Raw genomic sequence first — 25334 nt, 5'->3', positions numbered from 1 at the left:
CCCCTTACAAATTCAGTCACTGCCGTTCCAAACCACAGCCCCTCCTGAGAAGCTTCACTCTGGAATTGCTCCTAAATCACTGACAGTTGTGAAGAGCTCTTGGGCAGGGGCAGCCACACCATTCTGCAGTGCCTGGGCTTTCTTTGCTGCGCTGAAGGGTTGATAACTGTGCTCTCAGCCCTCTGACAGCAGAGGAGGCTGAGCCTGGGCAGTGAACTTCTCATCTTTGCTATTTCATGACAATTCTACGTGAATCAGGTGAACCAGATTTAGGAACAGCCACAGGTAAATAACAAAAGTGATTTGTCACTTTTCAGCCTTCTGCCTCCCTTCCAAAGGTGTCACATTCATCAAGCAGGTGACTTTTGACAACAACAAAAGGTTCAATCAACAAAGGTGAACACTGAGAATTCCTTTCAGGTCTACAGGAAAACATGCCCAAGTCTAACAGCTGAGGCAGAATTATCATGGGTCAGCCTCCAAACTGACCTCAGATGACCTTACAGATTTTTGGTGGTATTGATTGGTATTTTGATATATTTTGATTGGGACCAGTGTCATGAGACTGGTGTCCTACTCCCTGGCAGAGAAGGCAGCAGGGCAGGGTGGCTCCCCTGAGTCAGGGCTGCCCCTGCACCTCTGTGTCCTGCTCTGCCCCTGTCCAGGTGCTTCTGATGGCAGGTGAGAGCCTGGGGACAGTGCAGGACGGAGGAGGAGGAGTGCGCTGGAATTCAGCTCAGAAACATATTTTTCACAAAACTGTTTTGTGAAAACGTGTGTTCTGTAAAAACACACTGGGTTTTGCCAACAGCTGCCTGTGTCGCAGGCACAGTGCGGGTGCTCTCCCAGGCTCCAGGTGGAGTGCCTGGCAGTGTCCAGGTGCTGTGAGGTGCCGCGGGAGCCTGGAGGCACAGCTCCCCTGCAGGGAAATGCTTTGGTGCTGTGCACCAGGGCGAGTCCTGGCACTGGGCCCCCTTCAGCCAGGGGAGAGCATCGTGCTGGCCAGGGCTCGCCTGTCCCGTGCAGGAGCAGAGCCTGCAGCAGCCCTGGGCACAGGGACAGGCCTCTGTAAACACAGCCCCTGTGTGTGAGGGGCTGGTGGCTGTGCCACTGTGCCACTGTCCCCCGGTGCCACAACCCTGGGCTCTGCCAGGGCTGCAGAGCAGCCAAAGCAGGGATTTTGGTAGGACAGCAGCAGGCTGGCCCCATCGTGCCAGCCTCACGCAGGCCCTGGCACTGCTAAAGCCACCAGGAGGTTGAGGGAGGCATGCAGGGCAGCACTGGCAGGACGGGCACCTCTGCTGTGCCCGGAGCCAGCGCAGCTCGGGGAGCCTGCTGCCTCAGCCATCTGTGCCTGTGCTGCTCCCAAACCTGCCCGTGCCTGCGTGCTCCGAGCCCTGCTGCGGGCTGAGCAGAGCTGCAGCATGGCAGGAGCACCTGCACAGCCCCAGCACTGCAGCACGGCAGGAGCACCTGCACAGCGACCAGCACTGCAGCACGGCAGGAGCACCTGCACAGCCCCAGCACTGCAGCACGGCAGGAGATCCTGCACAGCCAGCAGCACTGCAGCACGGCAGGAGCACCTGCACAGCGACCAGCACTGCAGCACGGCAGGAGCTCCTGCACAGCCCCAGCACTGCAGCACGGCAGGAGATCCTGCACAGCCCCAGCACTGCAGCACGGCAGGAGCACCTGCACAGCCAGCAGCACTGCAGCACGGCAGGTGCACCTGCACAGCCCCAGCACTGCAGCACGGCAGGAGCACCAGCTGCTCCTGCACAGCCCCAGCACTGCAGCACGGCAGGAGCACCTGCACAGCCCCAGCACTGCAGCACGGCAGGAGATCCTGCACAGCCAGCAGCACTGCAGCACGGCAGGAGCACTGGCTGCTCCTGCACAGCCAGCAGCACTGCAGCACGGCAGGAGCACCTGCACAGCCCCAGCACTGCAGCACGGCAGGAGATCCTGCACAGCCCCAGCACTGCAGCACGGCAGGAGCACCTGCACAGCCCCAGCACTGCAGCACGGCAGGAGATCCTGCACAGCCAGCAGCACTGCAGCATGGCAGGAGCTCCTGCACAGCCCCAGCACTGCAGCACGGCAGGAGCACCTGCACAGCCCCAGCACTGCAGCACGGCAGGAGCACCTGCACAGCCCCAGCACTGCAGCGTATGGCAGGGAACCCTGAGCTCAGGAACGGCCGGGGAAACCTGCGACATCACAGGGAGACAGGGCACAAATCCAGAGCCGGGCTGGCCAGAAAAGGGCCCTGCATGGGACCAGTTCCACTGCAGGCAGGCAGCAGACCGCGGCTCGTTCTGCTCTGAGGGACACACAGACACTCAGCAGTCAAATACTATCTTTGCATTTGTCAGAACAGGGTTATTCCAGGAACAGGCGGCTCATGGAGGCAGGAATGGAGTGTCTGGTGGCCTGGGCTGCTGGGCACTGCGCTGGGCACTGTGCTGGGCACTGTGCTGGGCACTGTGCTGGGCACTGTGCTGGGCAGCAGGGTGGGCAGCAGGGTGGGCAGCAGGGGCTGTGCTGGCCCAGCCAGGCTCCAGCCCCGGCACCTCCCTGCTCCCTGACGGGCTTTGGGTCCCTGTCCAAAGCTCTGCTGCAAATGCTCCTGCTGGCACAGCGCCCTGCTCCAGGATGTGCAGCAGCAGCTGGCACAGGGATGGAGCCTGGGAGCTGTGTCTGAGGGGGCACTGACCCGCAGGTGCCACACAGTGACCACAGGTGGCACAGTGACCACAGGTACCATACATAGACCATACATGGCACACACTGACCCGCAGGTGCCACACAGTGAACAAAGGTGCCACACAGTGACCCTGAGGTACCCACAGGTGCCACACAGCCCAGGTCACCTCTCAGCACCCTCTGCACACAGCCTGGGGGGACCAGAATGGGAATGGCTCCTATTGCCAGGGGCAGGGCTGGATGGGAGATTGGGAATTGGGAATTGTTCCCTGGCAGGGTGGGCAGGGCTGGCACAGGGTGCCCAGAGCAGCTGGGGCTGCCCCTGGATCCCTGGCAGTGCCCAAGGCCAGGCTGGACACTGGGGCTGGAGCACCTGGGACAGGGGAAGGTGTCCCTGCCATGGCAGGGGTGGCACTGGGGGGGATTTGGGGTCCTTTCCAACCCAAACCAGTCTGGCATTCTGTCATTATAAATAACACAAATAATTTCCCCCCTCTCTCATAACACATTTGCAATAAATTAATCCCATCATTTACATAGATATCTAAGTATTTTAAGTGTAATCACAGAATTCAACACTGAGAAGCAAAAAAATCTTTGACATTATACCAGAAGTGAGCACTCACCAAGCTCTGTGGGAGCTTGTTTATAGGATTCCTTTCCAAAAGCAGTTTTCAATTGCCTTATCAATAAATTGGAAAAGAGTAGCAACTGCAAAAGCAAAGTTCACTGAATTGAATGGAAACACAAAGATATTTTTCCTCTTTAATTTTTTTCCTGCCTTTGTTTCCTTCAGCAGGAAGGAGTGGGAAAGGCACACAAGCCAATTTCAGATTTCTCCAGCATTAACATCAGTGCTGGAAAACAACGCAGCCCAAAGCTTTCCAGCATGACAATCTGAAGTTTGCATTTATGCCCATTCATTATACACTGCTCCAATATTTAGTATTTGATCTTTGCAAATCCTGCTTATCACTTTAAAGTCTGATGCTGACTGTCCCCGTTATAAACACATCATTGCTGTTGTTTATATTTTTGCTGAGCTTTAGCTCTTTGGGCTGCTGAGTGCCTTCCTCTGGCTAAATCTGAGCTAAAGCTGCTCAGCCATTCCTGATAATAAGATTAGAAAGAAATATGCCCTGTTTTTATTTAATTTCATCAACTTCCTTTTTTGAAAACCTCTGCTGTTCGTGTTCTGGGAAGCAGCTTTGCGTTGGGCACAGCAGACATCCGTGTCACATATAAGAGAATAGCTTTTGATCTGCCTGAAAACCTGTTAGCATTTAGTCAAAGCCCAAGCTCTGAAGCATGCCAGCACGTCTAGGCTCAGGAGAGAGTTGTTGCTGCCGAGCTGTGAAGTGCTCAGGGCTGCCGAGTGTGCTCCAAGTGCAGCACACTGCATGCCAGCACAGGCAGGGGGACTGTCCCCACAGCCACCGAGCAGAGCCTAAACACAAACCAGCCTCAGCCACTCCCGATTTTCCACTGCTTCCCTTTCACCATTTCAATAGCATTCCTTTAAACAGCTTTTCTCTCCAGCAGCAGATCAGCTCGAATGAAACTCTCAAGATGAAGGGCTGGGTTTATTTCCTAGCATTGCAAATTGACTTGTTTACTGTTAAAACTCAACAAAACAAACGCTAAGGAAGCTTGGTAGTTTCAGTCATAATATTTCATTACCTCTAGGAAGGAGAAACAAACATTTTGGCAGCTGTTCAACATCACATTAACATTTGTGGCAATATTTAAAGACATTTCAATTCAGTCAAAGCCTGAAAGCACTGTGTTCACATTCACATTTTGAAGTGGGGAATTCAATGGCTTTTAAAGCAGCAAAAGGAGAGAAAGGATACCCACAGAATTCCCAAATAGCCTGGAATACAGCTTGTGGACCGACATGTAATGAGGACAAAATGCAACTGAGGAATATTCAGTGGATATTTCTGGTGGGCATTTCCTAAAAGCTGAGCTGCTGGCTGAAGTCAGTGGGAAAACACAAACAAGACAAAGTACAACACACAAAAAAGACAAAGTACAACACACAAAGGAGTGGATAACTGCCACTGGATTTGAGGAACCCCTCATAGAATGAGGAACATACAACTTAAAACCATATCAAAATACTCTTAGTCCTGTCCAATTTAAAAATTGGACATGAGAGCTGCTTTTCAAAACCTTGGTATTCTCCAGCTATTTTTGGAACATAACCTTCATTTGCTGCATTTGTCTAATCACGAGTAGAATATGTAATGATTCACAAACAGATCTTAAAATGCTTTAAGCACCTTGTTTCAGTCACAAGATTGAATCATGGAATAGAAAGGTTTGGGTTGGAAGGGACCTTAGAGACCACCCAGTGCCACCCCTGCCATGGCAGGGACACCTTCCCCTGTCCCAGGTGCTCCAGCCCCAGTGTCCAGCCTGGCCTTGGGCACTGCCAGGGATCCAGGGGCAGCCCCAGCTGCTCTGGGCACCCTGTCCCAGCCCTGCCCACCCTCACAGGGAGGAATGCCTATGAAGAATTTCCCCGGAGGCACCATCATGCTGTGTTTGTGGTTTGGTTTTTTCCCTGCCTCCTTTTCCTCATCAACATTCTCACAGAAATGTTTATTTTGGTGCCACTACTGCAAACAAGCTGGTCTGTGCTGGTCTTTTCTTTCCTTCCAGTAAAAAAATGTCTTTGTTCCAGTTAATTACCACATAGTGGGACTTCTTGTCTTCCAGTTCTGGAGTGGGAAGCAAGGAGCTGTGCAAGGACACCACAAAGCTGGTGAGAAGTTAGTTTGGTGGTCACGGCAAGGGGAGAGCACATGTCACTTCCCAGAGTGATGCTGTCATTGTGGTGAACCTTCCTCCCTGCACAGTTCACCTGGACAGGGACAGACAATCAATCCTCCCAAGAGGTGACAAACACCTTGTCAGACAGCCATCAGCAGCAGATGGATGGGAGCTCTGTCTGACAGAGCTGTCCTTCAGTGCCACCAGGACAGACACGCGGTTTGTGGCTGTGGGTCTGCATTTCCACTTCCCCTACACCACCATCAAAATAGCCACCCAGTGAACATGGTACAAATCTCACATCAAAAAAGAAACAGCTCTTACATTTCTGAGGTTAAAAGAGTTTGGAGATTCACCCTGTAACATCAGCTGGACCTTTCTGTTCATCTGAGCTTCAGCAAACAGCATCAAGCTTCTCTACCATTCCCCTGCACCAAAGTCAGTACCAAAAAAAGCATCTCAAAGTCTGACTGTTGCAATGAAATTACAGTCAGGCAAGAGGAAGATAAATACAATTGTTATTAGATTGCCTGTATGACCAGTGATCTTACTTGTGGTAACCAATTGCATGGGGGAGCTTTAATCCTTTTAGACTGGAGAACCAGCCAAAGCAGATCTGGCAGCTTCCAAAACAATTTGTCAGGAATTGTTGATAGGACATTTTCTTCCGGATGCCAGTTCTGAGAGAGAAAAACACAAACATATTTTAGACCCAAAAGAGGATTTGTAAAATGTCACACGTGAGCACTGTGAGGGGCTCCACGTTTCTGTGGCAAGAACAACTAAAGGGCTTTAAAGAATGCACAACTACATCAACTGCACATGGAAGTGATTTAGTCTAGGATTTTTTGTTAAAAGCAATAAAATCCAGGAATTAAAGACCATAGCTAAGAATCTGTAGGTTGCCCAGAGAAGCTGTGGCTGCCCCATCCCTGGAAGTGTCCAAGGACAGGGCTTGGAGCAACCTGGGATAGGGGAAGCGAACCCTGCCTAGGGCAGGGGTGGGATGGGATGAGCTTTGATGTCCTCCCAACGCCCCCTGTGACTCCATGAAACACTCAATACAAAGTGGAGGTCAGACTGGCGCTGTAAAGCAGGGTCAGACCTGCTTGTCCCTGAGGCGTGTCCCTGTGCAGGGAGAACAGCTGGCACCCTCACATGGGGTGCACCTGGAGGTGTGAGAAACCAGACAGCCTGGGAAATGCATTTTTGGGCAAACAGGAAACATCTGCTTGCATCCCATGCATGGAAACTGAACACCTCCCCCAGCCAGGGCCCCTCTGCCCCCACCTTGGCTGCCTGGATCAGCCCCTGCACTGGGAACTCCTGACCTGCAGGGCTGCCCAGGCAGGAGCCTGCTGTGCATTGCAGCCCCTGGGACCCTGAAGGCTTCCATTTCCCCAGAAACCTCGGAATTCCCACCCCTGTGCTGTCCTGCAGGGCCACATCGTGCTGCTGTTTCACAGGAGCAGCTGCCTCCAACGCACAGCTCAGCTGGCCTGAATGTCCATGGGGTTTTATGTGGGTTTTGTTTGTTTGTTTGTTTTTGCTTTGTTTTGTTGGGGGCACAAGTTCTTTAAAAATGCCCTTACTAGGACTGAAGGAGGCAAGGCACCTGTTCCTCAGCATGGATGCACGTCTGCTTTGAACAGACAGGTGCTACCAAAGAGGCTACTACTGATTTTAAGGAAAAGCAGGTATGACTAGTCATTACATCATGCTTTTCCTGGAACAGATTTTCTTTGAGGCTACTCAGGTAATTAAATCCTAATTACAAGCAGCATTTGTAAACCAGAGGGCAACACTCATGGTGAATACAAATGGATCAATGGCAAGGAAGTGCTGGAAGAAGTATTGCTTTGTATTTGTTTACCCAAAACAAAAAAAAAAAATATTTGAGTGTAATTTTATTTAAGGTTACATAAGAAAATACATTAGGATTGAAAGGAATGACATCATCCCATTAATTAAAGCAGGGATTATTTCAGCTAGTTTTGATCTCAGCATTGTGTTTAGAATTTTGTAGCACAATAGTAATGGTGAAACAAATTCACTGACATTTCAGGGAGAGAAAGTGGACTGAGAAAGATCCATAACTTAGGTAAATCATCTTAAAGCAGGACTTTCAGTGTTCCTCTTTCAAATCTGGTTGTCCAGTTCAAGCTCCTCACTGAAGCCTGAGCTCTCTGCAGCATCAGCACAGTAACAAAATACTCTCCTTTTTTAACATGGCACTGTCTAAGAAGATTTTATCCAAATGAGGCAGAAAGAAATTGTAGAGCAAAAGTCAATACATACGTCTCTCCATAGCTTCATTTGACTTTCAGCAAGCCAGAGTCACAAGATCCAGTCCCAAAGCAGCAGCCAGAACTAAAAGACTGAATTCTCAGAATGCATCTTATTAAACTGTAGCAGCATATGTCCTTAATTTCTTAGTAAAACATTTGGTTAATCTAAATAAATGAATGACACAAGGAGAAAAGCAAACAGACGTGTAAATGGAAAGAAAAACAACAACAACTTAAAGGAGGCAGAAGTCACCAAAAAATTAAAGGGCTGAATTGCTCAAGTAGTGCCAGAAATAAAATGGCTCTTTCACACGATTAGGCAAGCAGTACAGCATCAAGAAAATTAAGCAGGATGCATATTTGATACTGCAAAAGGCTAAACCAAAACAAGCAACTGAAGTAGCTGCACTTACCTCAGCAGCGTGGGAGGCGGCAGTTTGGCAGGAGGGAGGCAGCACTTTATCACACTTGGTGCCAGCACCTGCTGGGGAAGGCCCTGGAGCTGCGCTGGCACCTGTGGGCTCAGAGGGGCCAGCCTGCCCTGCCAGCACCTCCAGACCTTGGCTCCACGGCTGCTCTGCCCCCTGTGGCAGGAGAGCACAGAGCCACGCAAGGTTTGGGCTGGGAGAGATCCCAAATCCCACCCATCCCACCCCTGCCATGGCAGGGACACCTTCCCCTGTCCCAGGGGCTCCAGCCCCAGTGTCCAGCCTGGCCCTGGGCACTGCCAGGGATCCAGGGGCAGCCCCAGCTGCTCTGGGCACCCTGTGCCAGGGCTGCCCACCCTGCCAGGGAACAATTCCCAATTCCCAATCTCCCATCCAGCCCTGCCCTCTGGCAGTGGGAGCCATTCCCTGTGTCCTGTCCCTCCATCCTTGTCCCCAGTCCCTCTCCAGCTCTCCTGGAGCCCCTTTAGATCCTGCATGGGGCTCTGAGCTCTCCCTGGAGCCTTCTCCTCTCCAGGTGAGCCCCCCAGGTGTGCCAGCCTGGCTCCAGAGGGGCTCCAGCCCTGCAGCAGCTCCGGGGCCCCCTCTGGATCTCCCCAGCAGCTCCAGGTCCATGTGCTGCTGGGCTCTCACCTGAGGGGCAGAGGGGCACAGTCCCCCACGCCACGCAGGGGGACCAGCCCAGCACACGGTGGAGCTCTGGGATGCCAGGGCCCTGTCTGGGCCGTGCCAGCACCCCCAGTCCTTCCCAGGGCTGCTGCCATTCCTTCCCAGCCTGGGCTGGGATTGCCCTGGCCCACGTGCAGGGCTCTGTGCTGGGCCCTGCTGGACTTGAGGAGCTGCCCCAAGCCCCAGCTCCCCAGCCTGTCCGGGTCCCTCTGGATGCCCCATCCCGTCCCTCTGGAGTGTGGCCCCACACACAGCTCAGGGGCACTGTCAGTGCCACTGTCCCTGTCTCGGGGACACTAAACTGTGCCCAGCCCAGCCCCTGAGGGTGCCGCTCCTCACTGGGTTCCACTGGGACCCAGGGGCCTTGATCAGCCTCTGTGTGTGACCATCCAGCCAAGTCCACATCCACTGAGTGCTCCATCCATCAAATCCCTGTCTTCCAACTCAGTTTATTACTTAACTCTGGTGGTGTTAAAAGACTTTGAACAGCTGGCTCCGAGTCATTACTATTAGCATCTTTAAAAATAGAATTGGCAGTATTTACAGAAACACTAATGATAGGAAAATATGTGAAATTTCCCTCTTATGTAATGTTTATTGAAAGAATTATGTGTTCTGTAGAGGGACTTTTAAAAATAAACATAGGCTTTTCTCTGTAGGCTTTCTTCTCGATGAAGAAGGCATGTGAATTTTGGGAATCACAGTAATATTCCTTTCATCATCTTAAACATGTTGCAATTACAGCCATTATGTTCAGGACAGGGCTTTTTAAGGAATTTAATGTCATGGTATCTTGCCCCCCTTGTTTCTATGCCCAAATGAGGAGTTTCTCATAGTATTTGCCTCCTTTGCAGTTCTGTGGTAATTGCTGGTATTTTTGTTTAGAAACCGCTTCATCAGCTCCCAGAGACCAGATAACCATGAAGAACATAATGCTGCTTCAGGCAGTTCTGTTTCTATTTACACTGCTTGCATTCAGGATAGCTTCCCTGATACCAGGGAACCTGATCCTGATGTACAGCAATGAAAGGAGAAAATTGTAATCATTTTGTGCCACCAGAAACACGACAGAATGGGAACTGCAAGAGCTCCCAGTAGGGTACAGCATAACAAGGAAAACTCCAGGATCTGTGCTGCTTAATTGAAATGTGAGATTAACAGCAGAAGTTTAAATATTATCTGCAGTTTCCCTCATACTACTTTTGACACGATGTGAAATACGCAGCTCACGATGCTTGGCAATGAGAACAATCAGTCATTCCTCAAAGACTCATTCATCTGCAGAACTGAGGCATTTGAGAAAAGTGGGATGAAGTAATAATGGATACAAATACTTTGATTAAAATAATAATCCAAGAATTTAATAAAGATTTATTTGGCTTTATTGTGTCTCCCAGTTAAATGAATGCACATTGCCTTTGCACATTGAATGTCAGTGGATTTTGATGATGGTTCTGACTGGACAGGGAGTGAGTTTGGCTCAGCATATGCAATTCTGTAAGGCTGGAGGTGATTTCATGGCTGAAGTGAAAGAAAACTCTTACCTCTTCGAATCTGTGGGGAAAGAGTGACTACACAAAAGTAAAGGTGGAGAGGAAAGACAAACACTCCCAAAGGTGCGACTGGTGGCTGTGCCCTCTGGCAGGCTCTGCTCTCAGCCGGGTGCAACCCTGTGGTGCCAGCTCCCGTGCCCAGGCTGCCCTGCCCTGCCTGCCCTGCCCTGGGGCTGCTCAGCAGCCAGCTCTGCTGCCCAGCTCTGCTGCCCAGCTCTGCTGCCCTGCCTGCTCTGGCACCGGCAGCCTCGGAGCCCAGCCGGCTGCTCCTGCCCTCCCTGCACACCTGGCACAGCTCAGGCAGGGCCGGGCACTGCCCCCTGCCCACCACAGCACCTCTGCTTCCCACTAGGTTCCCTCCTGCTTTCCCGAGGAGGAACAGAACCTTCTCGCAGCTCATTTGGCTTTTGTGATCTAAGCAAACCACCCAATCTGCTGAATGCTCGCAGCTGCCAGGACTGCCAGACACGCTCAGAGTATCCCCAGGACTTCCACTGGTAAAATGCCTGATTGGCTTTTCAGAAAATGTACACCACTAAGGACTGGAAAACAAAGAGGAAAAACTGAAAAAAGGAGTAATGAACCCTCAGTGTTTCAAGGACAGCCTGTTCCCAGTGACCCTTTGGCCACCCAAATTGCACGTTTGCCCCTTAGAGGTGCAGTCACAGCTACAGCCAAAGATGTTTGAGGAATAAATTACTGTGAAAGTCAGCTTTTATTTAAACTCCCTCATTTCAAACACAAAGTGGTTCTCTGTTTCCCTGGAGACCGGGATATGTAAGAAGGCAGAATTTTCTCTCCATTTCCCCTTCCTACACTGGACCACTGTAGAGCAGGTTTTGGATTTTCCCTTTTCCCTCCTGCAGGACTGGCATCTACCATGACTGGTCATTTTCCTCAGGTGGCTGGGGTTGTGTCACTGAGGAGGGTGACCTGTGCTGAGACTCCCAACATGCAGGGGCTGCTGAGGGATTGGCATCGTTCACTGCACGCTCCTCTCTGGGCTTAAAACTGGTGTCAGACACGAGGGCCCATCGAACAGAAAGGGAGACACTTTTCGAGTTCTTGAAGTAGCACATTAATACAGTTAGAATGAACATAATTCTGCTGTAATAAAGGAGCACTAAAAAAAACAAAACAAAACAAAAAAACTTACAAGATCTTTTATTCGTCTCTGACACCTGTTTAGGAAGGTAAAACCACTTACTACGCTGCTCAATGAAGAATAAATTGAACAAACCCTGTGTTGCACTGTCTGTCTCTGCACAGGGAAAGGAATTAGGAGATGGAGTGGAATGAAACCCCCCTCTGGCATGAGGACAAACACATTCTTATGTCCCAATCCTATATTGAAAATTTTTTGGGAAAAGACTCTGACTCTGTGCTCTGGATTTCATTGTCCAAATATTAGTGGAGAATGAGAAAATGACAACTGACTGCAGCTGTTACACAGCATCTTTCATACTTTTCCTACAGAACGTAAAGGCAGGAGAAAGGAAGGAGGAAAGCTGATAGCTCAGAGATTCATAGTGTATTTAGACACAAACCTATACCGAAACAAAGCTAAAATTACTGCCTTGTATAAAAGTGTTCTATCTTTTTATTTGAGAGCAAATTCTTTCTGATTTTTCGAAGAACTACTCTTTGAGAACTATTCTTTGCCTTTGGAAAACTGTTCTTAAATGATACCTTTCCATTGTAATCCCTTTACAACTTCCAGGCTCTTTGAAATAATGATTGCCTCCTCGCACACATTCTGTGAGGAGCACAATAACTGACGTATCCATTTCAAAACATGCTGGGAAAGAAAACAGCATCAATTTTAAATGAAAACTTGTGAAACAGCATCTCAGGAACCACGAAAGTACTGCTGGTGTAACAGCTGTGGGCTACCGGCTCAAGAGCTCTCCCTTGCCATGACGTTTCTGATGTGGTCTGCTGGCACTGAGAGTTATTTCTGAGAAGCTTTTCATCAGCCATTCCATGAGACATTCCATTTCAGCAAGCCAGGAATGCCCAAGCCACGAGCATGTTCCAGCTCAACAGTCTCACGAGCTTTAGCAAGACCCAGTGCTGGTGCTGGATTGGAGCAACCACTGCTCTCAGGGCAGGCTGGGGATGGAGCAGCCCTGGGAGAAGGAGCTGGGGTGCTGGGGGTGAGAGCTGGCCATGCCCCAGAACCTGTGCTGGGCTGATCCCCCAGCGTGGGCAGCAGGGCAGGGGGGATTCTGCCCCGCTCCGGTGAGACCCCACCTGCAGAGCTGCCTCCAGCCTGGGCACGCCAGCACATCGGCTTTTGGGAGCAAGTCCAGAAGAGGCCATGGGGATGGTTTGAGGGACGGAGCACCTGGCCCATGAGGAAAGGCTGAGAGAGCTGAGATTGGCCAGCATGGAAAATAAAAAGCTTTGTGGCGATCTAATCGTGGCGTTCCAGTGCCTGGAGGGGGCCTACAGAAGGGATGGAGAGAGATGTTTACAAGTGCCAGGACACGGGGGAATGGCTCCTAGTGAGTTCCGATAGGCAGCGAGCCCCAGGGACCGAGGCAGGATGAGCGGTGTGCGCTGGCAGACACCGCCGAGCGCCGGGGAGAGGCTGGGCAGCACCGCGGCGCGCCGGCTGCCGCTGCCCGTGCGGGGTGTGCCAGCGAGAGCCAAACACGGGCCGGGGACAGCGACCGGGCCGGGGACAGAGAACGGCCCCGGGGACAGAGAACGGGCTCGGGGACAGAGAACGGGGCCGGGGACAGCGAATGGGCTCGGGGACAGCGAACGGGGCCGGGGACAGCGAACGGGCCGGGGACAGCGAACAGCCCCGGGGACAGCGAACGGGCGGGGCTCCGCGCGGGCAGCCGCGGGGCCGGCACCGCGCCCCGGCCCGGCCCGGAGCGCCGCCCCCGGCACGGCCGCGGCCAGCCCCGCGCCCGGGGAGGCGGGCGGGGCCGGGAGGTGCAGCCCGGCCCGCCCCGAGCCCGCCCCGGCCCCGGCCCCGGGCCCGGCCCCGGCCCCACTCTGCTCCACCCCGCTGCCCGCATCCCCCGGCCCGCCCCGCCCGGCCCCGCTCCGGCTCCTGGCCCCGCTCCGCCCGCATCCCCCGGCTCGATCCCGGCTCCCGCTCCCGCTCCAGCCCACCGCCCGCATCCCCCGGCCCGTTCCCGGGTCCCGCTCCAGCCCACTGCCCGCACGCCCCGGCCCCGCTCCGCTCACCCCGCCCCGCCGCTCCCCGGCCCCGCGCTCGGCCCCGCCCGCCTCCCCGCTCCGCTCCGCTCCGCTCCGCTCCGCTCCGCTCCGTGCTCCTGTCCCCGCCCCGCCGCGCCGTGGCCGCCGCGGGCAGCGGGCGGGAGGCGGCGGCGCCGGGCGCTGCCATGCGGGCGGGCGGCGCCGGGGCGCGGGGCGGCTGAGGGCGGCGGCGGGGCCGGCCGCGGGAGCCGCGGGCCGGCGGGAGAGGCCGCAGGGCATGCCAGCCGCCCGCCCCGATGTTTCACTGGAGCAAGTGGAAGAAGAGGATGGGAGCGAGCGCCTCCTCCTCCAAGAGACCCGTCTTCGACGAGCGGGAGGACGGTGAGTGCGGACCGAGATGCTCGGGGATGCCCGCCCTGCCCGGGATGCTCTGCCCTGCCCAGCCCGGGTGTCCAGCTCCGGGGCGGTGTGCCCTGCCCCGCCCGGGTGTCCAGCTCCGGGATGCTCTGCCCTGCCCAGCCCGGGTGTGCAGCTCGGGGCACTGTGCCCTGCCCAGCCCCGGCGGCGCCGTTGCCGCGGTGCCCCGCTTCCCAGCCCGGGATGTCCATCCCGCGGTGCCCCGCTTCCCAGCCCGGGATGTCCATCCCGCGGTGCCCCGGTTCCCAGCCGGGGATGTCCATCCCGCGGTGCCCCGGTTCCCATCCCGCGGTGCCCGTCCCGCGGTGCCCGTCCCGGGGTGCCCCGGTTCCCATCCCGGGGTGCCGAGCTGCCCGCCCGGCACTGGGGTCCCCCGGCGGTGCCCCTGGCTGGGGCCGTGCCCGGTGCGGGGTCCGGCCGGCGTTGCCTCCCCGCAGGACGCAGGGACCCTGCCCACGGACACCCCGCGGACACGCGGGGGCTGGGAAGGGGCGGCGAGGGGACGCCGAGCAGCGGAGTTCAGTCTGTGCACCGACAGCCCGCTTGGACCCAGTGCCGCCGGCATCAGCACCGAGCGCTGCTGCCGGTGCAGAAAGCTGCTCTGGGGTTTTCCCCACAATACAGGCTTGGGGTGGGGGGGAGTTTTAGGAATACGCCGTGAAATACCACCGTTGTATTAGAAATCGTGGGTGCAGGGTGACATTTCAGAGGAGCAAAGGAAGGAAACTTTGACTTGGGTGGGGGAATTGTCGGGAGAGCCATGGGGTCAGCAGATGGGTGCTGGGTGGCCGGGGCACTCCTGAATGCTGCGTTGGCCCTGTGGCACCAACCGGGCACACACAAAAAACCCTGTGTGGGGGGGTACTGGAGCTGTGCACTGGACAAAGCTGGAGTTCGATGTGTCAGCCTGGGTCTGAGTGCAGTGATGTGAGGCTCAGGGTGTGCTGGAATTCCCTCGGTGAGGGAACCACACCTGTCTGTGCTGCTCTGGCAGCTGACGGGTTAAATCAGGCAAACTTCCTGGCACAAGAGCTGGTTATTTCTCCAACAAGTTTTTATTAGCAATTCACACTGAGCAAGCTGAGTAAAGACACTTAAATCGGAGGCTTCGCTGCAATTACATTCTGAAAACAAAATTTCTTTCTGAGAGGCTTTTAATTCTGCCCTGAGCCTGAGTGCGGGCAGCCAGGGTGAGCGAGCTGTGCAGCTGAGTGGCTGCTGACAGGAGCCTGGGAACACCTCTCCAGGTACTTTCAATCAGCGCTTTCACTGTGTCCCAATTACTGGCACATTGCTTCCTTGATAGCTCCTGCCTTTCCATAATTCCTTGTTAGAGTGTGCTCAGAGCAATTACAGTGTTGTTCCAGTGAACTCATATTTACTGTCATGGCACAGTTGCTATGGTGATCTCCTAAGACATCCCAATAACTTCCTTAGATAAAGAAGCCGGTTGATACTTGGGTTTGTGTGTGACATAATGTGGAAGAGTTACTAGTGACAACAATATAATGAGAAATCAATTAAAAATATAAAAAGGAAAAGGCCATTTGGCATGTCAAAATTTGCCCATACGTGGTTCCTTGTGATGGATCTCTGCACAAGGATGAGCCTGACTGCTGAAATCCAGCAGATAATCCCTGTTAATTTGTCAGGGTGTAAATAGAAGGTTAACATTTATTGTGGTCACTAGTAACACAACCAGTACTCAGATCGTACTCCAGATCATTGCAGACCTTTTGGTGTGTGTCCCTGACTTTGTGGGGACTGGTTTTGGGCCATCACTGTGTCACTGGTTCCTGTCACAGCGCTGTGGTGGAGGCAGTGCCTGGGGGATGTCCTGGGGCAGAGCAGTGCTGTGTTTGCTCTCCCTTGGTGTGAAACTCCTGCCTCAGAGGGTTCTGCACTGTTTCCCCTCTGCTAGGAATTGCCATTTCTCCTCAGCCTGCGCCGGTGCAGCCCCAGCTGCTGCTGGATCTCTGTGGACCCGGGCAGGAGCTCCCGTGTCACCCCTCTCTGGGAGCCACGGCTGCTGCTGTCCTTGGTGGGGTGTGTGGGTTGAGCTCTCCGAGTCTGACTCTGAGGGTAAACGTGGTGTTCCAGAGTATGTCCTAAGGACCTTCCCTCAACCCTCTCCTCTTCCTCAGCATCTTTTCTGTCAGTGTGGCTTGTTCTTTGGCAGAGAGGGAAGCTGGTGCTGGTTCAGGCTGCTCCTGCTCCACCCAGGGCCAGGGCGGTGCAGAGCTGGGCTCTGGGGAGCCGTGCCCAGGACACAGCTGTGCTGCTCCCTCCTTGCTTCCCTCCCTGGCTGCTGTGGTGCTCCCATCCCCATTCCCCCTTCAGGAGCCTTCCCGTGGCCGTGGTGCCAGCTGGGGCCAGGTGAGGAGCCAGGTGAGGAGCCACACACAGCACCCCTCTCCGAGCCCTTGGGGTGCCCTCCTGCTGCAGCGTGCCCACCGTGCTGCGCCCTGCTTGCACACACAGCCCGCCAGGATTGCTGGGCTGCTCACAACTGGGGTTCAGCCAACAGCAAAGCTGACTGTGACAGGACAGTGCCTGTGTATTTGTGTGTGCTTCCAGGGAGCCCTGGCGTGCAGGAGATGGGTTCTCTGGCTGTGGGAGCCGCTGCTGCAGCTGGTTGCAGTCCCACAGGAAAGCTGGCACATCCATCAGCTGGGCGGGAGCTGCAGCCCGTCCAGCTGAGATACTGCCCAGGGATGCCTCTGTGAGAGCTCGGGCTTGGCGAGGTGCACTGCACCCTGTTCATGAGCAGAGAAAGTCAATGAATGGAGGGGAAGGAGGGGAAACAGCAAGGAGAAAACTATGGGAAGAAGAAAAGAAGGCAAAAGAGCAGAAGGACTGCAGGGTGGAGCACTCGGAGCTGTGGTGTGCTGGAGTAAGGTGGGCTCAGCGAGCTGGAGTGAATTGTAGCAGGTTTGTGGGTTCTGCATTACCACTGTGGGCTGTTTTCCATCAGGAAAACACACCCTTGTCTGTAGGGGCTTTTCAGGGTTTGTTATTTATACCTGTAAGGATTTTTTAAAAACTCCTCACTCAAGAGTGGATTTGTTCTCCAGCCCAGAGGAAGGGTGGGCACTGCCTGTCTGCTGAGACACGTCTCTGTGCAGGGCACGGGGCACTGGGGTGTCTCACAGAATCACAGAATCATTTGGGTTGCAAAAAACCTCCAGGATCATTGAGTCCCAGCCGTGCCCACCAAGGGATCCCCACCCTGTCCCCAGCCCAGAGCTCTGAGTGCCACCTCCAGGTGACACCTGCAGGGATGGCACTCCAACCCTCCCTGGGCAGTGCCAAGGCCTGAGCCCCCTTTCCAAGGGGAAATTCCTGCTGTGCCCACCCTGAGCTGCCCTGGCCCAGCCTGAGGCCGTTCCCTCTGCTCCTGTCCCTGTTCCTGGAGCACAGCCCGACCCCCCGGCTGTCCCCTCCTGGCAGGAGCTGCAGAGAGAGAGGAGGCATGGAAGTCATGAGGCTTGTTTGTCATTTGGGCAGGAATTATGTTGTTGTTCTGGGAAGCAGCTAAGCAAGTTTTATTGACATCTCCCACATTTTTAGAAGAAAAAAACCCCTATTTTTTAAAATTTATTTTTTATGCCAGGTGAGGAAAACCTGTATTTGTGAAGCCAATGGGAATGTTTCAACCCAGATATCTGAAAAATGCTTAGCAGAGTTGTTGGAGTCGTGCACTGGGGCAGAGCAGGAGGAAATACAGGGCACACTTAGTGCTATTAGCATTGCCCACAGTTGTGTTACACGAGAGAGGGGGGAAACCACAGCGAGATTTATCTCTCTGTGCAATTATGTCTGAAGAGGAATTTCAAGAGTGCATTTTGGATGTGGTTTCTCCTGAATCAAAGTGGTTTACTAAAAAAACTGTGTGTAAATATACATGAGAATCTGTGAAGCCATCTGCTGCTTTGTGCTTTGCTGTGCCTCCCCTCGCTGACACGAGGAGAGCAGTCCAGGGCTCCTGTCCGTGTCCTGATGCTGAATTAGTTTTTTCTGCTGATGTACAAGGTTTTAATGGTGCAGCCCAGTGACTTTCATCGTGATTAGTCTATTGTCTCAATCACTTTTCCCCCCATCCCTTGTTTGACTCTGCCAGAATGCAGATGGTGTTTTGTAAGGGGGTCAGGTGCAGGCGCCTGTGTTTATCCTACTTGCATCCAAATCAACTTTTGAACACGTTTCCAGTTCTATAGCTCGTGGGTGGCGCTGTCCCAGTAAAGCAGCCTGGTCCCCCAGGGTCCCCTGAGCATTGTCCCTGCTGCTGCTGCTGCCAGCCGTGCTCCTGCCAGCTTGGCTGCTCCTCACAGAACTGACTGTCACCTCAGCTGGGCAGGGCTTGCCAGCCCTGGGCAGGGAATGTTGCCCTTTTGTTGGAAATCTATGGTCTAGTGCCCAGTAAGGCAGTTGCAAAATCCCAAATACTACTTATCTGGGGTCAGATACAGATGTGTTAAGCTTCCATGCTCTGCAAACCACTGACTAAAGTCTTCCCTGCTCAGACTGCAAGGAGAGCTCTTCCCATAGCCTGACTTTCATGGCTGTGGGTTGGGAGCACAGATGCCTTCCCTGATATTTAAACACAAGGGAAAAAAGCCTTTCTGTATTATCAAAGTGGTAGCTAAGAAAGCGGGCGGGGGCAGGAGGGAGTGGGAATTGCAAGGAGGTGTCAGCAAAGCTGTGTTTGGCATTGCCAGCAGGGCTTTGTTCCAGCTGCCCCCGGAGCTGGGATGCTGTGCCCAGGGACTCGCTCCTCCATGGATCTGTCCCTGGCCCCTGCCCCTCATTCCCACCATGCATGGGAAACTGTCCTGGGCGTGAGGCTTTGCAGTGTGTCATGAGGTGCAGAAATAGGTTAAATCCTGGGAATTCAGCAATTTCAAGTCTCAGAGGTGTGCGGTACCGTGGGCAGCCTGGGGGTTACTGGCTCTGAGCTGTTCCATGACTGTTCTGTCCCTCTCCACCCTGCTGGCTCTGGTCCCTTTGCAGTAGTGCTGGCTCAAGTCTCAAGAAAAGCTGTTCTCAAGGGGCTCATGTGTCTGTGGGAGATCTGAGGAGAGGAGATTGGGGTGAAATGAGTCCTCAGGGCAGCCGACACTGTTCACATGGAGCTGGAGTAACAAAAAATAAACAAACACAACAGCAATTTGAAGGACGTTTGATGGATAGGGAGGGACAAGGGCAATCAAGGAAAAGTCACTGGAAGTACCGTTCAAGTGAAATATTAAATCAGATTAATACTTGGTGTATTCTGTGGAGGCCACAGTCCTCATGACTAGCTTGGAATGGGCTCGCTGTGATTTGGGAATAGCATGCAGGGGCACGTGGCTGGGGATTGCCCCCTTCCCCCGTGTCCCCAGTGCTGGCGTGGGGACATTCCCCGTGGCTGCAGCCGTGCTTTCTGGGCTGCAGGTCCCAGAGTGAGCTGGTGGAGAGAGGGGCAGCAGTGGCTGGAGAGCCGTGCTGCCAGTGCTGGCTGCGGGCAGCACAGGAACACCTCCTGCCCAGCCTGCTGCAATGGCCGTGAGCAGCTCTTGGCAAGGGAAGCCTCCCCGGGAATGGGAAAAGCTGCCCTTTGTGCACTGGGGTGCTCCCACCATCTCAAGCTGGGCTGCTGGAGGGGGAGGCAGCTGGCTGGGCTCTCGGTGTGTCACATCAGGGGAGGGGGGTGTGGAGCTGGTGTGTGCCCACCCGGGCTGGGGAGAGCCCGTTCCCTTCTGAATATTGCCTTATTTCTTGTGGGGTGCCTGGAATGGAGCCTTGCTCACCCACAGTGCTGGCGTGCCCTGTGCCAGGGCCTGGCTGTGCACCCCTGAGATGCAGGGGACTCTCTGAGCGTGGCTGGGACAGGGGACATTGCTGAGCCCGTTGTTCATGGCAGCAGGCCTGGCCTCTCCCACTCTCTTCAGTGGAGCTGCTCTGCAGCTGGGAAGGCAGGGTCCCTCAGCAGGCAGTGCCCACACCTGCCTGCACCTCCTGTCCTGAGCCACCGTGGATCATCCTGGGCTGGGGAACCAGCGTGGCACCGGGTGTGACAGCTCCCAGGGCTGGCAGGGGGTGAGGGTGTCCCTCCAGCTGTGGGGTGTGCCAGCACAGCTGTGTGCCAGGGAGGGGACCCCTGATGGCTGCACCTGGCTTGGTGCTTGTCTTCTGGACTGGTGTCGGACAGCCTGAGGGCAGCTCAGCTCCTCTGCACAAGAGAAGAGAATGTCAGTGCCCTCTTTCCCTCTGCCGCTGCTCTTCGGGAATTAAATTGCTTTCGGTGACAGTTATGGAAAATTAAAAGTGCTCAGGGTGTGTGGGAGCAGCCGTGTCTGAGCACTGCCAGGCAATGAGGTGTGACAGTGCGAGTGTCGATGTGTTCATTTACATCTCAGGTGCTGCCCAGGGCTCTCCCAGCACCCGGCAGTGCTGAGGACATGTGGGCACTGGATGATGTACAGACTTACGTGGCTTGCTGGTTTGCCTGTGCCCACGAATCCTTACAGGCCAATGGTTAGCCCTGCTGTGTAATTAAATTAAACTGCAATGTAATGTCTTTATAGCTTTGCTGATGTTTCTGGAAGCTGATCAATTTCATCTGTTAGTCCAGAAAATACCTTTACTTGGTTCCAGTGGCTCCAGCAGAGAGCTGCTGGGCTCCTAAGGCTGATGAGTGACTTTCAAGGTAACCTGCAAAGGGCTGTCCCAGCACAGAGTTACCTTATTGTCCAAATCTGCATTTGGTTACAGCTGAGCTGTCCGAAGACAAGTGATATTTTGTATTTACATGGATAATGTGTGCACTGGAGCACTGGAGGAAGTGCCCAGAGTGGGGAGGGCAGAGTGAGGCTGTGGGAGCACTGCAGGTACTGCTGCTGTCTTACTTTGGTCTCCATCCCTGCCTGAGCTGTCTTTGCTCTGGAAAAAAGGGCTCTTTCTCCCTTTATTGTTTCTCCTGACCATAACCCCCTCCTACCCTCTGACAAAGAAAAATGCATAACTCAACAACAGTTGCCATCACTGCTTAAAATCCTGGGGTGTGATTTGTATCCTGGCATTTTAGAGGGATCACGTGGTGGCAACAAAAGGCCATCCTATGAGTGTTTCAGATATCCAGGGTGGGGGAAAAAAGCAAGGGAACAGGGTAACTTGGTAGAAACTGGGAAGAAACTCAGATTGAGATTAACCTGTTGGAGTGTTTGGGAACCCAAGAGCTGAGACACTTCCAGCCCCAGCAGAGAATAGCACTGGTGTGTAGGTGGGGCAGTCAGCAGAAGGCACACGCTGGTTCCATAGAGAATCCCTGGATTAATTCTGGTGTGTGACAGAGGTCAGAAAGGTGGGCTGGGCAGGCCTGGGCTAAAGCTCTGAGCAGGCAGATCTCTGTGAGCATTAGGAGAAACATTTCTGGGTGAATGAGGGTGAATCTGCTCTGGGCCCTGCTGCTGGCTGGACACCACTTCACCCACAGGCTCAGTGCCTCAGTGTCAGAAGGGTGCGGGATACGGGATATGGGATACGGGATATGGGATATAGGGTATGGGATACGGGATATGGGATACGGGATATGGGATACGGGAGATGGGATATGGGATACGGGACATGGGATATAGGGTATGGGATATGGGATACGGGATATGGGATACGGGATATAGGTCACCCCCCATGAGAGAGATGTGGCACGTTCGACTGCCCTGTGAAACAAGTGACAGAGTCCACGGGGGAGCCACATACTGCACCTTGGCTTTTTGTGCACTGGTTCCAGTCTTAATGGGAACTGGCAGGCAAGACCAGCCAGCAGGGAACACAGAAAATGATACACATTGTGTTTGGATTGTTTGCACTGTTGGAAAACGTGCTTTATGCTTCACAGAAAATAGGGCCAAAGCCTGGTCCCAAATAATTTGCACTCTAAAGGCTCCATGCTGCATATGGTAAGCACATGAATAATTCATACACATGCAAACAGGCCCCATGATTTCACATTCAAGCCTGATTCTAGATTTGCTCAGAACTTTGAACTGGCATGGATTAGTGGCTCTTCCAGCACAGAGGAGGCTTGGCAGGCCCTTCAGCACAGGAGGAAAGAATCCCCTGTCCTGGCTGGGTGTGTGTGTGTCCTTGAGGGCTGGGAGCTGCCCTGTCAGCCCTGCAGGGTGGGCTGCCCGTGGCTGGGGCAGTGGCCAGAGCTGGGTGCCTCTGCTGAGCTGGCCGTGACACGCTGGCTCTCCAGAGTGCACCGTGTGTCCTGCCACCAGCACCAGAGGCTCTGGGGAGAGCTGGCGTGGCTGCAGGCTGCGGCTGTGAGCTCGGCACAGGGCTCTGGGCTCCCAGAGTGCAGACCCATGGAGAGCTCTGGGCTCCCAAAATGCAGACCCACGGGACATGGGGCAGCTGCCTTGAGCTGTCAGCTCCTGCTCCAGTCCAGCAGGGGCTCTGCCATGGTCCCTCAGAGTGCCCTTAAAGCAGGGACAGCCCAGGGGCTCTGTGGCCACTCTGGTGTAGTGTGGGATGGGTGTAGAGGCACTGGCAGGGGCTGCTGCTCTGCTCCACTGGGATTTATTCCATGTTAAATGCCACAGCAGGAGCATCGCAAGCAGGTGTCAAAACAAGCACAGCTGCAGCCAGACAAACTTAGGGATTGATTAATGAATAGTTCCAGCCTGTTGTGTGTTTCGCTACATGGCGTTCTGATGTAAAGATCAATCTGTGAATTTATTTAAAAAATAGCAGGTTTCTTTTAACTAGAACAAATTGCCTCTGTTTATCAAAAGGCTGAGTAACATCAACAAACACTTCAGTCTGTGTTGCCCCTCAGCACTACTTGGGAAATCATTTTAGCTAGTGCTTCTCCTGGCCTTGGTTTGGATTTTTCCATGCTCTTAGCTTGGCATCTCCAAAGGCACCCCTGCCTGCCCCGCTGCTCTCTCCAGAGGCCACTCTGCTCCTGCTCTCTGCTGCACTGGGGTTTTTCCACTGCCAGCCCTGCTGCTGCTCTCTCTGGCCAGGTCGTTCCCTGGGGTGTCCAGGGCGGGTAGCACTGGGCCGGGAGGCGCTGGTGCCAGGGGCAGTGCTGGGGATGCTGAGGCAGCTCAGCCCTGTCTGTGCCGGGCAGCACGGCCCGAGGCGCTGTGCAGGGGGAGCAGGGGCTCTCCCGGGGCAGCCTGCCCCTGCAGCCCCCAGGGTGCCCAGCCCATGGAGGGGGCACTCCCCTGCTCCCCTGCCTTCCCCCTGCCTGTGCTGAGCCCTCCAGGAGATGTTCCTTCTCTCCAGAGCGAGCTGCACATCGCTGTGCTCCAGAGAATTCCTTATCACACAAGGAGGATGCCTGCTCTCCCCGGAGAATTTGGGCTTGGTGAATAATTCTGTTTGACATCTGCTGCGAATTTGGGTCTGCTCTCTTCTTGTGGAGTTGAAGTGAGTCCTGAGTGGTTTGGCCACCCGTCCTGCAGGTGCAGGCGGGCCAGCCCAGCTCCTGTGAGCTCGGCTGAGGTCTGCCCGTGGGCTGAATCTGTTCTGACACCTCCAGAAGAAAGAACAGGCTTGTTCTTGACTACAGGGAGCACCAGAGGGGATCACTGCTCCCACCTGGGGTCAAGCAAAACATTCAGATATTCACACTTTCTTTTTTCCTTCCCAGCTTTACTGTCATTGCCAGCATGTCAGTGATACCCTCTCATTCACACTGTCTTGCTCCTAATTTTTCCTTCTTTTCTGGAAAGAGCCTCTTCCATTGCCAGAGCTGTGGGAAATGCCTGCCCAGCTCAGCGAGTGGCAGAGGACAGAGCTGCATGTGGGACACTGGTGTGCTGGGTTCACCAAAGCCCCGCTGGTGCTGCCTCGGTGGTGGTGCTCACCAGCCTTGCACCCTGCAGCTGCTGGAGCTGCTGGTGGTGCCCGGGGCACTCGGGTCCCTTCTGAGCCCCTGGTGAGCTGCTGCCCCGTGCCTGCCCTCCTCAGCTGAGCTTGTGGCAGGAGGGAGGGCTGGGGAGAAGCAGCATGGCCACAGCCCTTCAGCTGCTGCTGCAGCAGCTCTGCCAGGCAGCACATCCACTGCTCCCAGCCACAGGGATTTTGGGAGCACGTCTGCTGCTCACGAGCCTCTGGGACAAAGATAGGACCGTGTGCCTGAAATAGCACCCTGGAGCCTGCACACCCCACCAGTGGCTGCTCTCGAGAGGGAAATCCAGAGTTTGTTTTCAAGTCATCATCGCTGTGTTGACAAGGCTGTCGTGAGGAGCGCGGTCTGAGCTGGGGATGTCTGAATTAACTCCCAGTGCAGTGCACACACAGGGTGCACACTGCTCACCGCCCAGAGGGGCACAGAAGGGGCTCCTGCCTTTTGCAACAGCTTTTTCACACAGAGTCCCAGAGTCACTGGGGCTGGCAAAGCCCTCCCAGCCCATGCAGTGCCTGCTGTGCCCCATCCTTGTCCCCAGCTCTGAGTGCCACCTCCAGGCATTCCCGGGACACCTGCAGGGATGGGCACTCCAGCCTCCCTGGGCAGTGCCAGGCCTGAGCCCCCTTTCCAAGCCATGGAGGAGGTGGTGGTGGAGGCTGTGCAGTCACCAATGTGCCCGTGTTGAAAACCACAACCCCAAACCACACATCACTATATTGTCATGGTGCTGATCCATGCCAAGAAATTAGCATAGCTGCCATTCAGCTCTTTTCAGGAGATTATTTTCTGTTCTTTTTGATTTGCTCTTTGGTGCTCCAGTGGTGTGAAATGCTACAGCAGAGACCATCCTTCAGTGCAGTGTGTGCAGAGTGCTGGAGTGCTAGAGAACAAGGAAATGGCATTTCCAAATGAAATGTCTCTGCTCTTGCATCTCTTGCAGCTCACATGCAATGTGGCTGGTGCAGTTTCACTCTTTGGTGTATTTTCCCAGTGTTCTGGTAGCTGTCACCAGCCCCAGTGACACAGCAGGAGGAACAAGACTGTCTTTCATGACCCACAGTGAATTTGCTGGTGTGGCAAGTAGTAAAAGCCTCTTTTGATGGAAAACCAGAAGCAGCTGACTGTAGAAAATATTCTTGGGGTCTCTATATTACAAAGAGTTGTTGTCCTAGGACTGTTACATATTGTAGAAAACTGCAGTGGTTCTGGATAGATTTGGGAAAAGCAGTGATGATCAGGAGACATAAAACAAATGCTATCAAAGAGAATGGGTAGGTTGTTCCCCAAAAGACCTTTGTTTATCTCAGACTTCTTAAACCCTCTTAGTGTGATCTAAAAAAAAAAAAAAAAAAAGGAATGCTGAATTCTGTTTTATTATCAACAGTTTTTAAGTTCT

The 25334-nt window shown here is 54.1% G+C and overlaps 1 protein-coding gene and 1 long non-coding RNA gene across 5 annotated transcripts in view; one reads left to right on the top strand and one right to left on the bottom strand.

Moving 5' to 3' along the window:
* Positions 1-5228: 5228 nt before the first annotated feature.
* On the bottom strand, positions 5229-8319 carry LOC135305921 (uncharacterized). 3 transcript variants are annotated; one of them, XR_010366922.1, is made up of 4 exons: positions 8186-8319; positions 6036-6164; positions 5809-5912; positions 5229-5575 (listed from the first exon to the last, which is right to left on the bottom strand). It is a non-coding gene; the product is annotated as an uncharacterized LOC135305921 (long non-coding RNA). The 3 variants fall into 3 exon arrangements; XR_010366920.1 differs by having other exon boundaries at positions 5229-5912; XR_010366921.1 differs by lacking the exon at positions 8186-8319 and adding an exon at positions 7543-8128 and having other exon boundaries at positions 5229-5912.
* A 5429-nt stretch (positions 8320-13748) lies between these two features.
* STK32C (serine/threonine kinase 32C) overlaps positions 13749-25334 on the top strand; it is a 69425-nt gene continuing 57839 nt past the window's right edge. The window contains exon 1 of one of the 2 annotated variants that reach the window (XM_064431643.1): positions 13749-13998. Coding sequence is in view for 1 of the 2 variants with exons in the window: in XM_064431644.1 (XP_064287714.1) it covers positions 13914-13998 (85 nt within the window). In the remaining variant the exon portion in view is untranslated. The remainder of the gene's footprint in view (positions 13999-25334) is intronic. The other variant, XM_064431644.1, reaches the window with a different exon arrangement.

Source organism: Passer domesticus, chromosome 8, assembly GCF_036417665.1.
Source record: "Passer domesticus isolate bPasDom1 chromosome 8, bPasDom1.hap1, whole genome shotgun sequence".
Taxonomy (NCBI): domain Eukaryota; kingdom Metazoa; phylum Chordata; class Aves; order Passeriformes; family Passeridae; genus Passer; species Passer domesticus.
Note: the sequence above shows the minus strand (reverse complement) of the source record. Positions and strands in the feature narration are given on the sequence as shown.